Source organism: Mangifera indica, chromosome 8 (genome assembly GCF_011075055.1).
Source record: "Mangifera indica cultivar Alphonso chromosome 8, CATAS_Mindica_2.1, whole genome shotgun sequence".
Classification (NCBI taxonomy): domain Eukaryota; kingdom Viridiplantae; phylum Streptophyta; class Magnoliopsida; order Sapindales; family Anacardiaceae; genus Mangifera; species Mangifera indica.
The window spans coordinates 6,960,794-6,975,376 of record NC_058144.1 but is presented as its reverse complement, the minus strand read 5'-3'; the positions used below and the strand labels follow the sequence as shown (position 1 = coordinate 6,975,376).

General features: G+C 36.4%; 3 protein-coding genes, 4 non-coding genes and 1 pseudogene across 11 annotated transcripts; 1 reads left to right on the top strand and 7 right to left on the bottom strand.

Annotated features, from left to right (window-relative positions):
- Nucleotides 1–803: 803 nt before the first annotated feature.
- Nucleotides 804–926, bottom strand: LOC123224620. The gene has a single exon (XR_006504027.1). It is a non-coding gene; the product is annotated as a small nucleolar RNA snoR80 (small nucleolar RNA).
- A 29-nt stretch (nucleotides 927–955) lies between these two features.
- On the bottom strand, nucleotides 956–1,066 carry LOC123224609. The gene has a single exon (XR_006504017.1). It is a non-coding gene; the product is annotated as a small nucleolar RNA Z152/R70/R12 (small nucleolar RNA).
- Nucleotides 1,067–1,103: 37 nt separating this feature from the next.
- Nucleotides 1,104–1,190, bottom strand: LOC123224608. The gene has a single exon (XR_006504016.1). It is a non-coding gene; the product is annotated as a small nucleolar RNA R11/Z151 (small nucleolar RNA).
- Nucleotides 1,191–1,351: 161 nt separating this feature from the next.
- LOC123224606 lies at nucleotides 1,352–1,447 on the bottom strand. Its single transcript, XR_006504014.1, has one exon. It is a non-coding gene; the product is annotated as a small nucleolar RNA Z157/R69/R10 (small nucleolar RNA).
- A 1,022-nt stretch (nucleotides 1,448–2,469) lies between these two features.
- Nucleotides 2,470–3,695, bottom strand: LOC123222371 (annotated as a pseudogene).
- A 3,456-nt stretch (nucleotides 3,696–7,151) lies between these two features.
- On the bottom strand, nucleotides 7,152–8,677 carry LOC123224408 (peroxidase 27-like). Its single transcript, XM_044648063.1, has 4 exons — nucleotides 8,362–8,677; nucleotides 8,093–8,281; nucleotides 7,844–8,009; nucleotides 7,152–7,736 (listed from the first exon to the last, which is right to left on the bottom strand). Exons 1-4 carry the CDS (start codon nucleotides 8,572–8,574, stop codon nucleotides 7,330–7,332), a joined length of 975 nt encoding a protein of 324 aa, XP_044503998.1. The 5' UTR covers nucleotides 8,575–8,677; the 3' UTR covers nucleotides 7,152–7,329.
- An 862-nt stretch (nucleotides 8,678–9,539) lies between these two features.
- LOC123222480 lies at nucleotides 9,540–10,304 on the top strand. Its single transcript, XM_044645274.1, has one exon. The coding sequence runs from the start codon at nucleotides 9,540–9,542 to the stop codon at nucleotides 10,299–10,301; it is 762 nt and encodes a 253-aa protein (XP_044501209.1). The 3' UTR covers nucleotides 10,302–10,304.
- A 384-nt stretch (nucleotides 10,305–10,688) lies between these two features.
- On the bottom strand, nucleotides 10,689–13,962 carry LOC123222574 (APO protein 4, mitochondrial-like). 5 transcript variants are annotated; one of them, XR_006503670.1, is made up of 4 exons: nucleotides 13,429–13,962; nucleotides 12,424–13,164; nucleotides 12,296–12,339; nucleotides 10,689–11,194 (listed from the first exon to the last, which is right to left on the bottom strand). XR_006503670.1 is itself a non-coding variant. In XM_044645417.1 (3 exons), exons 1-2 carry the CDS (start codon nucleotides 13,695–13,697, stop codon nucleotides 12,444–12,446), a joined length of 990 nt encoding a protein of 329 aa, XP_044501352.1. In that variant the 5' UTR covers nucleotides 13,698–13,962; the 3' UTR covers nucleotides 10,689–12,339; nucleotides 12,424–12,443. The 5 variants fall into 5 exon arrangements, 3 of the variants coding, with proteins under 3 accessions (XP_044501352.1, XP_044501353.1, XP_044501351.1); XM_044645417.1 differs by having other exon boundaries at nucleotides 10,689–12,339; XM_044645418.1 differs by lacking the exon at nucleotides 12,296–12,339.
- Nucleotides 13,963–14,583: the final 621 nt, after the last annotated feature.

Here is a 14,583-nt window from a genome sequence, read left to right as displayed (position 1 = left end):
TAAAAGTTCTATTATTTGATATAATATTTTATATGAAAAATCAGGTTTTCAATTTATGATAAAATATATCATTCAATTATCATATTTTGGACATGGTTTTGAAAATACAAGACTAATGTTTCCCCTGCAATTTCATATTTTACATCTCAAAATTCAGAAACTCACATATGAAAACTAACATATTTTTTAATTATTAATCTCTTTTTGATTCCAAAACTTGTAAAGGGTGGATGAAGGCACAACTCAAGGGCTTTAAGTTGTGCCACATAACTTAAAATTTCGACTAGCCAAACCAACCCAAGGCACAATAAGCCACACCAAAACTCGCCCATCACAACCCACAACCACCGCTAAAAAGAATTTTATATATATATTAGTAGAGCTGACGTAAGTTGTGTCCAATCACACCAGCTCCGACGCAATCTACCATACCTAAAGGCTGACCCAAGCCTAAGACTGCATTACAGTATAGTACCCTGCTCATCTATATATTTCTTTATTTTTTAATAATATTAATGTTTAGTTAAAAGATAACAATAATACAGTAATAAATATTTAGACCTTTTCTACTTCTTGAAAAGATATTATTAATTTTTATTTTTATGAGTCTTTTTTAAGTTTTAAATTATTAATTATTAATATCTCATATAAACTTTAAAAATATTAATAATTAATAAATATAAAATTATTAAAAAAATAATAAATATGATACAATAAAATTTCGAAAATATAATATTAATTTTTATTTTTTTAAAAAATTAAATAGTATCACACCTGAGGGGGCAGGCCGGGCCACCTCTAGTACATATTTGTGGTGTTTCCAGGATTAAATGGCATTGAAGGCCAACAATCAGGATAGCCACATCAAATAAATATAGCGTCCGAGCCATTATACCGAGAGGAACCAATTATCCCCCAGAATTGGTAATGGACGCTTTTAACAAATGGGATTATTAGTGCTCAGTGGAAGGAGAAGTCGTTAAAATAAGTAGGTTCACGGGGAGGATTTCCAAGTCCACCCCACTACCCTTAACACACAGTTTGTGCTTAATCTCATCATAGCATCTAAATCCTTTTCGGCTTTGTTTTAAAACACAAAAGAGAGGCTTCAGTGTGTGTAACAATCAGATCACTGACAAAATAGCCTCACTGAAATCCGCTAAGATAGTTTAACTTATCATCATAAGCCCCACTATTCTATCCAAATCACTAGGTGAACTGGGTAATTTGGAGATAGCCCCTCTCGTCCTCCTCCAATGTCAAAGACAAAGATGCAGAGGAAAGTGCTCTCCCCAAATTATCCAATAGTTACCTACAACTGAAATAACCTTCCAAATTTAAGAAGGCAAAGACAAGTGCTCAGACAGCCAAGGGTTAGTCTTCAACTTCTGGGAAGACCCAGATCAGAAACTCTAGTCCACAATAATTGCATCATCACAGCACTTTAAAAATCTCATAGAAATACAACAACCTCGAATTAAAACCCCCCAAAAAGGGAAAAAGTGTGATCAAATAAAAGCAAATAGGTACTCAACCGCGAGACAATGGGAAGAAGAGACAGCAAATAGAGGTAACATAAGAGGCTGGATATTTTGTGCCCTATATATAGGCAGGCGTGTTGATACGATGAAAATTAGGGTTTCAAAGAGTGTGTAATGTAAGTAACAGTTGGGTTTGGGCCTATTTGGAGAGATTGGGCCTAGAAAATTTAGGTTTGGGTTTTTAAAAGAGGTTACCCATGAATATGGTTAGTGACAGCCCAACCCAAACTTTTGGGTTGCATCTCTTTTTCGTATTATCTCGTCAAGTTTCATGGAAGGTCATTGTCAGCAGCTTATGATTAATCATTTAAAATGATATACTTGACCATCCTGGACCTCTATCCACTTTGTAATTAAGGTGCTAGTATGTGACAGAAAATTTTCCAGATTTGGACAAACGAAAAGAGCAAGATTTTTTCCATTAATTCAATTGTCAAATTCATGGTCTACACGGATAAATTTAATAATCTTGTAACCATGCAATTTCCTTCCATTATGAAAAAAATCGTAAGTTGGGGCCTAGGATTGGCTTGGTCCTACGGATGTTTTCTTCAGAAGATGGGAAATGATACTGTGTTTAAATTTGTAGTCTACTTTTAACAATTTTCAAGAGGAACAGCTAAACTGGTTTTAAAACAAATATCCCCTCATAGGCATTTTCTTAAAGAATTATTTCCAGGCCCATCCAGATTATGGATCATAAACAGATGGAATGAAAAAGCAAGAGACATTATTTATGCTGGGAAATTTTATCACTTCTCCAGAGAATGTCTGCAATCTTATGCACGATTGCTTTTATTACATCAACACAATTTTCTGAAAGGGGCAAAGGAAGGTATCACACAATATAAAATACATAGCCCAAGTCTCACCAAGATTTATACATTAAAAAACTCCCAAATCAGATATCAAAATTGAAATGTGTCTCTTAGCTATTAACCAAAGCACATTGCCTCCTGATCTCACCTGTATTTCCAGTCTTGAAATTGATGCGTCCCAATTTCTCCATAGAATTGGCAAATTCAGTGAAGAAATTTTGCAATGATCCTCTGAGTAGTTGTTTAATTAAAGCTAATGCATTAGAGTTAGTAGTCAAAGCATCATCAGATTGAAAGAGACCCCTTCTCTTAAGCAAAAGTTTGTAGTAACTAAGGTCAAAAGTTTTGCGACCCCCAGGGTCCATCTCAACTTTTGTGGTAGTATCATTGCGAACTCTGCATTTATTTGCCCTCAGAGTTGCAGCATATTCACTATCAAGAGCAGGGTCTTCATCACCCACTCCAGTGAAATTGTACAAGCGGTTTTCGATTGATGTGCAGTGAGAAATACCAATTGTGTGGGCTCCTGAAACAATTCAGTAACATTCGATGTTATAGTATAGTTTCACAGTCATGGAAATGATGATAGTTTTTGAGCTTACAAGAGAGGAGAACCGAGTCTTTTAGATCAAGTCCTTGATCATTAAAGAGTCTGAGGATTGTGGTGAAGTTTTGAAATGGAGATGGGATGTTGTTTGTAGCTTCTATGGCATTGGAGATTGTCCTATCTCTACGTCTAGTTAGAACATTTAAAAAAAAACCTTTATTCTATAAGAAGTATGACAGAAGAATATGAAAATATAATTAGGATAGGTTTAAATTAATATGTTTTTAATTTGATAGGAATTCTTATTGTGACTACAATTGAATCCCTTGCAATTAGAGAAAGAATATCAACATAAGAAACTACACTAGGATATTCATTTTCCACAAGGCTCTTCACTCTGTCAAGGAAATCGAAGCCTCTTAGTGTTTGATTTAGAGCTGCATCTCTCTCAGAATCTGCCTTGCCTGTAGTTGAGTTTATAAGCACAGATGCATCACAACCCTGAAAATTAACATAAAAAGTTAGGGAAATGAATATAGATTTGCAAAGATCTAGAAGGAGAAACAAAGACAGAAGAGAGACACAAACCCTGACAAAGCAGTCATGGAAATTCATTCTAGTGAAAGTTGCTGCCAGCGATGGAGCATTGGGGATGTGCTCTTTAACATAGTTAAGCACAATCTGCTCGGCTTTTGGGCAGCTCTTGGAATAAAATCCCAAATGCAATTGAGCTTGACTTGCTACAATCAGTCCCAAAAGACTCAACACCACAATACCAAATAGATTCATCTCTCTCATTGTTTCTTCTTCGATATGGATGAACTTTATCGGTTAAGGCGCTGCTTTGATATGCTTGTTGCAGACACGAGCCAAGAGATTTATAGATATTACTTACAGCAATATGATAAGAAGCTAGACGATAAAAAATGGTCCACCTAGCTAACTACCATATGTGCTTAATTTCTGTTGCAACCTTTGATATAGTTTAATGTAAACTAGTTCACTTAAATTATTATTAGTTAGTTTTGAGCCTGGAATCACCTTTCTCGTGTATAAATACCCATGTACTCAAGCTTTAAAGTGTAAGCCACTTGAGTTGTGAATTCCTCTTCCATTCTTAGTTTCTTCCTTTGGGAGTTTTTTTTGTGTGCTTGTGCCCATTTCTTGCTTCCAACTGTATTTACGTTGTAAATGGAATCCTTTTTGTTCATCAAGTTATACGTTTACTTTAGTTGATGGTAATCAGAGATGTAGTTGTCCCGATGGGACGTGGCAGCTCAATGTGATACCCTTAGGCGAATCCTACATCGACAAAGCATGAGAAAGATGTTGGGTCTGTCTATGTATCCCACATTGGTTAGTGGTGGGAGAATTTGAGTGGTTAAATAGCCTGTGAGCTCCTTAACTGTTAAGACGCGTTTTGGGTTGCAAAACTCAGAAGCAAACCCATGATGGACTGTGTGTCCAAAGTGGACAATATTTTGACAGTGGGCCGGGTGATTAGACCAGAGATGTTACAAATAGTATCAGAGTAACTCCGCGTGTCCTCTTGAACGATGGTAGAGCAAACCTTAACGAGAACGCTGAGTCCCGTAAGGGAGGGTGTATGTGATACCCTTAGGTGAATCCTACATCGACAAAGCACGAGAGAGATGTTGGGTCTGTCTATATATCCTACATTGGTTAGTAGTGGGAGAATTTGAGTGGTTAAATAGCCTGTGAGCTTCTTAACTGTTAAGACGAATTTTGGGTTGCAAAGTCCAAGAAGCAAACCCATGATGGACTGTGTGTCCCAAGTGGACAATATTTTGATAGTAGGCCAGGTTATTGGACTAGGGATGTTACAAATGGTATCAGAGCAGCTCCGCATGTCCTCTTGAACGATGGTGGGGCAAACCTCAACGAGGACGCTGAGTCCCGTAAGGGGGGTGTATGTGATACCCTTAGGCGAATCCCACATCGACAATGCACGGGAGAGATGTTGAGTCTCTCTATGTATCCCACATTGGTTAGTGGTGAGAGAATTTGAGTGGTTAAACAGCTTGTGCGCTCCTTAACTATTAAGACGCATTTTCGATTGCAAAGCCCAGAAGCAAACCTATGATGGACTGTGTGTCCAAAGTGGACAATATCTTGACAGTGGGCCGCGCATAGGTCTCATAGCTAAGAGGGATCCTGAGGTCGAGAGTTCGAGCCTCTCTCACCCTAGTAAGTTTATGTGATACCCTTAGGCGAATCCCACATCGACAAAGCACGAGAGAGATGTTGGGTTTGTCTATGTATCCCACATTGGTTAGTGGTGGGAGAATTTGAGTGGTTAAATAGCCTGTGAGCTTTTTAACTATTAAGACGCGTTTTGGGTTACAAAGCCCATTAGCAAACCCATGATGGACTGTGTGTCCAAAGTGGATAATATCTTAACAATGGGCTGAGTTATTAGACCAGAGATGTTATAAATGGTATCAGAGTAGCTCTGCGTGTCCTCTTGAACGATGGTGACACAAACTTCAGCGAGGACGCTGAGTCCCGTAAGGGGAGGTGTATGTGATACTCTTAGGCGAATCCCACATCGACAAAGTACAGGAGAGATGTTGGGTCTGTCTATGTATCCTACATTGGTTAGTAGTGGGAGAATTTGAGTGGTTAAATAGTCTGTGAGCTCCTTAACTATTAAGACGCGTTTTGGGTTGCAAAGCCCAGAAACAAATCTATGATGGGCTGTGTGTCTAAAGTGGACAATATCTTGACAATGGATCAGATTATTGGACTAGAGATGTTACACTCAAGTTATGTTGTGGATTTGGTAATGTCTCTTACGATTTCTGGCTAAAATTATACAGCAAAGAAAACAAGAATGTGGTATAGAATAATATCAATAGGTTCACTGTTGCAGACCAAAATAAAGGAAAATAAATAAATCAAGAGGCAGTGTTTTGAATTTTTGTTTTGAAATTCTATCCAAATAGACGATGCCATTTAGTTGTAATAAAATGTAAAACACGCCGAGATATAATAGTGGCTGATTGTACAAATTTGGGGCTAATTGAAAATACAGTCAAGTGTGGTTTCTATTTCTATCTGTCCATTCTGTTTTTCTCTCTAATTTCTCTCTTCTTTCTTGACTCCGACATTCTTCCTTCTGGTTTTGCCTTCTTCCTTCATCATCTCTTCTTCAGTTAGTTCAGTTCACATCATTCACCTGCTCCCTGATGGCTATGGTGTCATACGCTTAACTGTTCATTTGCTACCTGCTGCAACCATTGCAGCGTACACGTTTAGAAAGGTGAGAAAAAATTACGAATTTGGAATATGTAAAGTTTATGATGCCCAAACAAATGCAGAAAGATGACTGAACAATCAAAGAAACAAATGATAACCCGAGGGTTATCTCTATTATAAGATAATTAATTAATTATCAATTAAAAAAAAAACTAATGTTTTTAAAGGTTGAACAACCTTTTAAATAGCTCCAAAAACTCCAGGAGCAACATTAATCAAGAAAAGCAAATAACAATTAAAATAAAATAGCAAAATTGGAAAGTCTGAAACGACTAAAATTCTTTAGCTTCTAAGGGAATGGTCATTCCTTTGAAGGAATGTTTATTCTGTTCTTGACTATGATTGTTCAATATGGAACGAGTCTATTCGTCTTTCTATTTGACTTCTTACGCTTTAGATGCAATAGATATACTTGGAACGACTTGTTTAGGAGGAGAACAACTAAGAGGCTTTGGGTACAACCGAAAACATTTTTGTAGAACAGTTTTGCTCTGATTTATTACTATGCCTAAAACGCCAATTCTTAGCTTGGGAACAACCTTGTTATGCTTTATGACATCTAAAATGTCTATTCCTCCGTCATGGAATGCATGTTCCACTATCCTTACATTATCCTCACTAAGAAAAGAAACCTAAAATTTCCATTACCAGATAGTCGTATCCTGATATATCTAAGCATCGACTATAAATTAAGAAAAATGAGTTTCATCTTTTTACTGGTATTTAGTTATCTTTTAATCTTGGTTAGATCTTTTACTCAACTAAAATATTTTTCATTAGTTCTAAAAAAGTTCTAAACATAAATTTTAACAATCGAATATTAAACATTTAGTTTTAGCAAATCAATTCTAGCATTAATGGATTTGATTACAATGCTATATTTTGTTGGGTCTCTTTTTTAAGCCTCCAAATTAACAAATTCACAGAACAAAATTATTCATAGAAAATAATATATTTAGTTGCACGATTACAGAGAGAGAGGAAATGCCCACCTAATTAACAAGATGAAGGCTCCAGCCGAGCCATTGAAAATCACATTCCGCAGCCATTTCTGGCTCTGGATGGTGGAAAAATCTTGTTTGCTTATTATACAATCAAAAGTTGATTTTGGAAAAGATAAGCAAATATATATATATGCCATTTATTAATTAACAAAAGCACACTGTTTCCTGATTTCACCGGCTTTACCAGTGAGAACTCCAATCTTCCCCATCTTTACCATGGACCGAGCAAAGTCATTAGCAAAGGAAGAACCGTGTGTAGCAGCCTGAAGTTTCACATAATTTCTTGTATATTTGTCATTGAGAAGAGCTGCATCAGATTTAAATAAAACTCTTCTGTTAGATACAAGACTGTAGTAATCTTCATCAAAAGTTTTAAAGCTTCCAGGGTCCATCTCAACAATCGCACTGGCGTCTCCAGGCTTGCATTTAATCCTCAATTTCTCTGCGTACTTCGAATCCAATGAAGGGTCGGTGTCACCTTTGCCAGAGAAATCGTACAAACGTTCGCTGAAAGATTTGCAGTGAGCTACTCCGATGGTGTGCCCTCCTGTACACAAAAATAGTCACATTGGCTTAATTAAATTGTAATCACTTTGCAGCCAGCTCTTGATAAATAAAAAGAAAATAAAGAACTGGATGTATTAAATTAATTACCAGATAAAACTACAAGGTCTTTTACGTTTAAGCCCTTTGCGGCAAACATTTGTTTGAGTAAAGTTATATTGGCGGAAGAAGGAGGTAAGTTTGGGAAAGTCTCTGCTGCTATTGACCGTCTCCCATCCCTTCTTCCAGTGGGAACATCCCAGTAAGGTCCATGAATCTGATTTTATAATTAATATTTGAGTCATTATATATTTATATGAACTCTAATTACTTCATTAATTAATTGTGCTAGTTAATTACCATTGAAACTGCATCACGAGCAGCCATAGCTAAGATGTCAGCACAAGAAACCACACCAGGACATTTCTTTTCTACTGCAGATTTAACTGCATCAATAACTTCGAACCCTCTTAAACTTAAATTAGGGAATTCGTCTTTTTCGGCTTTGTTGTTGTTTGTAGAATCCAGTAGCACTGAACCATCACATCCCTGATAGAAGAACTTGTTAGAAGCGCTTAAACTTCATGTCAACATATAACATATAATTTACAATAGACTTACTGACGTACCCTGACAAAACAATCATGAAAGTGCAGTCTCAACAAAGCAGCTGCAAGAGTTGGAGCGCGAGAAATGTATCGGTATGTTGTTTTAAAAACAATGTCCTCCATGTTGGGGCAAGTATTATTGTAGAATCCCAGTTTCAGGCTCTTTGCATTAGTTAGAAGAAGACTCAGCATGAATTGAAGAAAGAGAAGTGAAAGTAGTTTTTGGATAGCCATTGCTGTAGCTAGAGAGAAAGTATTAAGTTAATTGTCAGCTCAAAGGTGGTGTACAACATATGATATGGTTATCTGTATGCTTTTATAGCAGAGCTGTTGCCTTTGAAAGTGTCATTGGCAAACTGTCACTAAACTAAGTAACTAACAAATGAACTATTATAACTTAACACTGACCTTCAGCTACTTTGGAAAGAATGATGAATGGAAAGTAAAGAAAAACGGCGTTATTTGCATCAACATGTAAAATTATAAGAACCAATGTTTACATGTTTATCACGGAATTTGAAGCTTAATCATGACCACACCAACTGCCCCTGAATAAGTACGATGGCTTTTCTGGTTTTCAGTGTGAATTGGAATGTTTTAAGTCAAGGATTATTGAGGGATATACAAAATGTGGTTTTTGGATGAATGAAAAAACAACATGGCAGTAGTGTCTCAGATTTAATTAGCCTTCTCACGTTTCCTTACTGCCCAACTTGCATAAGTGATATTATATATTATGACTTCTCCCTTTCACTAAGAAAATTCTTTGGATAATTAGGTGAATCCGAAGATTTCGTAAACGTGACTAAAATTTAAATACAGATATTTTTCTTGAAAGTTTTAATATTTCATTATTTTTGGTCAATTCTCAGTATTTTGGTTTCAATAAAATTATTAAAAAATTAATACTGTATGAAATCTTGAAATACTTTTACCATGAATTGAACATGAAAATAATGATACTCATTTAACAAACATGACCGTCAACATTAATTTCTCATTCATCTTCCTTGAACTGGACACATTAATTAAGCGACGGGGATTCTTTTCACAGTATCAAATATTTCACCAGAAACAAAGAGTAATGGAATTAATTTGTTTAATTTATTCATGTTTATAATAAATAATAATATGTTCTATCTTTTGACAATTCAACAGAACAAGCAGACAGCAAAGTTTCATTTAGCAGCACAATCATCATGAGGATTATTATTGTTGCATGGGCACAAGAATTTGCCATTGAAGTGGGTCACCAAGAACCTGTCCTGGAAATCAAAAGAAAGATAGAAAAGCTTCTCGGCGTCGCGGTGGCTTCGCAAACTCTTGCTGTTTCCGGTTGGGAGCTGGTTGATGGACTAGACATGGAAGACTACCCAATTGTCACTGAAGGTACCAAAATTGACTTGACTTTTAAACCCACATTGGAAAATCCATATTTGAACCAACAAAGTAAAATCCAAATCATAGTAAAATTTTCTGCCAGACAAATTACCATAGAAGTTGACAGAACTGAAACTGTGCGTAGCCTGAAAGAAAAAATCCACATCATTGACGGCACTCCTGTCAAAAGAATGTTACTTTTCTTCTCTGGAATAGAATTGGATGAAGATTTTCGCAATCTGTCCGAATATGGCATCCGTGAATTATCTGAAATTATTGTTTACTTAAGAACAATGAACCGTCTGAGGGATGATCCTCCGACGAGGAAGCTTTGTATGATAGTGCAAACATCTTCTAGCTTGCTTAATGGTGCTAACATTCCTGTAGAAATACAAGATTCAAGCACTGTAAATGACCTGAGGGAAATGCTATTGAGCAGAAAAATTCTTCCCCAGGAGGATTATTTATTCATACACAAGCAAAGGATCATGCGTGACAATTGTAGCCTCAGGTGGCACGGGGTCCAGAATGGGGATATTCTATATGTGTTTAAAGGAACTGTAAGCAGAGGTGGGTATTAAATTTATGCTTATGATTTTAGAAAGCTCATATATAGGAAGTTTATTAGTAATCGTAATGTTAAGATTGTCAAGGTTGTTTCAGTTTCAAGGAAAAGGAATAAATTCCATGATTTTACTCTGAAAATCTCTATATATTCATTAATAAAATAAAGAGAAAAATAAATTATTATTTAGTTAAATAAAATATTATCACTTGCTATTAAGATAAGGACAAACCTTTAGAATCATAACTTACTGTGTTACCAAAAAGACCGAAAGGGAAGATTTTCGCGATTCCTGAAAATCAAGCAGGGTCGTGTTTGAGTGAAACGACAAATTGATCCTGCTTAATATATGAACCGACATAAAGTTCCTGTCTTGTATACGTTAACGACATATCGGCAGTTATTTCTGTCGAAAACATTCTGTCTGCATTCGTATTTCTGCTGATAAATTCAACCCGCATACATGAATTCAATCTTCATACAGTTAGAATTATATACGTTTATATAATCAATGAAATAAACTGAGGAACAATATATATGATGAAAAATAGGCATAAGTAATATCATCAAATCTCCCGTTAATTTCTTTCTAGCACCGAAGAAGTAGGCCAATCCCACTACAGAATCTGATTAAGTGAATCCAAGATGTTGTCGAACTTGAGACAACCCAGCATCAAGTGGGTTGAAAAACAGGTAGATGTGAGACCCATCTTTGACCCCACAATCAACCAGAGAGACTTCATCTTGATCTTGGCTCATGAGACGGCTTTTATCATTGTCCAGCAGTAGAATCATACGGTCACAAAGGAGCTTTTGCTGGCTTCCAATCTCTTTCTTTAGATCACCGATCGTGGCATCATTTTTAACTTGAATATAGAAGAGCGTTCCTGTCAATACCTCCACCACCACCTTCATTGTTAAGAGTTAAAAAGGAAGAATAAATTGAATAAAATCATTGACCAGGAAAGGTGGGGGACTTTGATTTGATTACATTTGGGCAACTGTGGCTATATATGTTAACACACAGAATAATTTGAAACAAAACGTAAAATGCCCACACTCCGGGAAAACGAAGATTTTAGCAATCTATATAACAGGAAATAAACTAAAATTATAACTATATATTCTATCTTTGGTCATGGTAGATATGGGAAGTTTTTTGTTTTGGGTAACAGTGATTCATTTTATTCTAATAGCGGTGCTGTCTATAAATCAAGAAAATCTTCAAGGAAACAAATATATAGTCATAATAATGGTGGTGCTAATTCTCAAATTTTGTAGACAGCCGAAGGAACCAAACACAATATCAGAATCTCAGAAAAGATGATGAGAAAGGATTCTGCCAAAGTGAGAAAACCATAAACATTATTTTGAGTTCCCTTGATGCGAAAATTGTTAACATGCAAGAACAACGTATCTTCTTTCCAAAGAGCATCCATGATGCATCACTTCTGCCAAAAATCAGGACAAAATTATAGCTGCCAATAGTTAACTGCAAATATTTCCTCTGTTCTTTCCCTCACAAAGTTGGAGCATATCAGCTAAAATATTTTGACAAAAAAAGAATAGGCTCACAAGAAGAAATTTAAGGTCAATAATTGTCAAAAATAGTTTTTCTCAGTGCATGATTGATTTAAACTTAACATAAAAACAGATATGAATCATAGAGTAAAATACAAAACTGCTGTTAGTGTGAGTACACAGTGCTAGATGCGCAGCCTTAACCGTGAATTTGATAATTGGAACTGTACAATCCGTACTTCTGTGTCTCACAGACAATTAGCACAGAAGGATGGAGAGAGTGAGAGAGAGAGATTATCTTAGGATCTCAACTCATGGGTCAAAAGCAGGTGTAAATGCAACAGCCATGCAATATCATTAGCTAAGATGTAGACATAAAATCATAACTTTATATTGTTTCATCTTTGAATGAATTTATTCAGACAGAGAAAATTAAATTCGCTATCAAAATTTCTAGCTAACAGAGGGCAGAATCATCCAGAGTCATACCAGACAAATAATCAATAATGTGGATGTGAAAGTACATAAAAGCTCTGCAAAATTGATTGAGATGGCAGTGAGTGATCTGAAAATTAAAATGCCTGAGATCAACTCAACCCCCTTGAGGAGCAACTTACTGATGGCATGGAAAATTGAATCAAACAGTTGCTGATAGACCTTTCAATTTCATCATGCAAGAGTACTTAGTTGGAATAATAGCACCAGCTTTTGTGCACAGATCCACCACTGCTGGTGCATGCCCATAGTAGTCCCGTCCCTCATTCAAAAGTACAGGGGGATCCTGAGGCCGTCGCCGCCAAACAATCTTTGGAGGCACCAAATCATCAACTTCTGCCTTCTTCCAAAAGTGCGTTCCTCGCCAATTCTCATATTTAAACACTCCATAGAGCCGAGCCTTGTGCCCAGATGGTCCAACATGAACTTCTGAGCAATGCTTACAAACTTTAGCTGGGTATACTAACAACAATCTCTCAACACCAGATCTAACTGTCTCCCATGCCTTTAAGGTTCCATTGGCTATCAATGACAGATCTTCAGGTGATAAAGACTCTACTACATTGACCCCTCTAATGGGATGATCAAAGGTCCCAGCATTGTACAAATCTTCATCATTAGGATCAGCCCCTGCCTGCCAGCATAGCTCGACAACAGCAGGAACACGATCAAAATCAAACCGTTGGTTGTGCTGTATCACAGGTTGAAACATTCTCTGCAGGTGAAATGCTTCCACCGGAACAAGTATATCATTCAAAACACCACTGACCCATTCATGAACCCGATTTTTGGCTCGGCGCCTGAAACCATGACAAGTTTGAATCAAGTGACCTTTCTCTCCAATGTATACTTCTGGGCAGAACCTGCAACACAAAAGGTGGCAATTTGCAGCCAAACTATATCAATTCTCATTCAAATAATAAAACTGTCAATATGTAAACGGAAAATTTCCCATAATATAACTATACCACATGTCAAGTATTATCAACTACAGGTAAAAAGACTTTTAATCTCAAAAGCTCTCAATCAAGGTTAAAAAGAAAGCAATTATGCTCCCACATCCACAGCTAAACATTGAGATTATCGCAATACATGATATAGCATCAAGAGGTGTATGTTAAAATTACTTGCAAGCCTGGACAGGAACAAGTTTCACAAGGGTGGAGATGCCTCGAATCAAAGAAGCTCTGGCTTTTAGAACTTCCTCTGCGACAGGGACCATGCCTCGTACTGAATAGTCCTTAGCACGATTTTCAATTCTCTTAAGAATGAGGGGTCTCAGCTTCTTCAAGTCGAATTTAGAACAGTAAGAACGATGCCCTCCCAATTCTCCCAAAATATTTATCCACGAATACGATTTCTTCCTGAAAGCCATCATAATAAATCTAACTACCATCCAATTTTCAAGTTTAAGAGAAGAATAAATAAAATGGGAGATGTTCTTTCTCTTGAAAAAAAAAAAATAGAGAAATTATATCGAACAGGTGGTGTGCATGGTAGGATTCATACAACAGACAGAGACTTTGGAGCTGAAGATGAATTTGGGAGTGAAACTGGAGGTATAATTCATAGGATAAAATCACTGAAAGTTGAGTGGAAAAAGTTGGTATCACACATCGAAATTACTGGTTTTTTTTTTTTTTTTTTGGGGGTTAACTTTTAAGTTTGTTGAAAAATTTTGTTTACTTTATTATTAAATTTGTGAAAATACATAAATACCCTCCATACTCACTGAAGGCTGAATGAGCATGTACCTCCTGAAAATTTAAAACAATTTTTAAATTACCAAAAGGTTCTGATTCGAATGCGTAAAACTTAATCACTTTTTCCACGTGGAACCCTCCTAATTCATAAACAACCCAATTAACATTTTGTAAGTTTATAACCTTCTTCTGGGGTTTGCATTGATTGATCATGTTCTATTCATTTGTTTATTACATTTTTGTTTAATATTTTGTTCTTGTTCCAAACTGAAATCAATATCATGATTGTCTGCCATTAATGTTTTCGTTTTTCATTACATCTTTTGGGTGTAGGGTATTTGATATCTATTGTTTTGTATGTTAGCGAAGATTAAGTGGTTAAAATTTGTGAGTTCATCTATTTTTTCTTGCAAAGTTTACCATGATTCATAGATGGTTTTGGTTTTGGGATTATGAAAATTCTAGGTTTTGTATTTTAATTCATTTTGTGGGGGTGTGGGTGGTGTGGTGGGGGGGGGGGGGGGGGGGGGGGGGGGGGGGGGGGGGTGTTGCTGAGGGAAGGAGGAGGGAGGGGAATTC

Coding starts and splice junctions, on each gene's coding strand:
- LOC123224408 (XM_044648063.1), bottom strand. CDS start 8,574: ATGGCTATCCAAAAACTACTTTCACTTCTCTTTCTTCAATTCATGCTG. Junction 8,282..8,361: donor TTCATGATTGTTTTGTCAGG/GTACGTCAGTAA, acceptor TTCTTCTATCAG/GGATGTGATGGTTCAGTGCT. Junction 7,737..7,843: donor AGACCTTGTAGTTTTATCTG/GTAATTAATTTA, acceptor TTTTGTGTACAG/GAGGGCACACCATCGGAGTA.
- LOC123222480 (XM_044645274.1), top strand. CDS start 9,540: ATGAGGATTATTATTGTTGCATGGGCACAAGAATTTGCCATTGAAGTG.
- LOC123222574 (XM_044645417.1), bottom strand. CDS start 13,697: ATGGTAGTTAGATTTATTATGATGGCTTTCAGGAAGAAATCGTATTCG. Junction 13,165..13,428: donor GTTCCTGTCCAGGCTTGCAA/GTAATTTTAACA, acceptor TTTGTGTTGCAG/GTTCTGCCCAGAAGTATACA.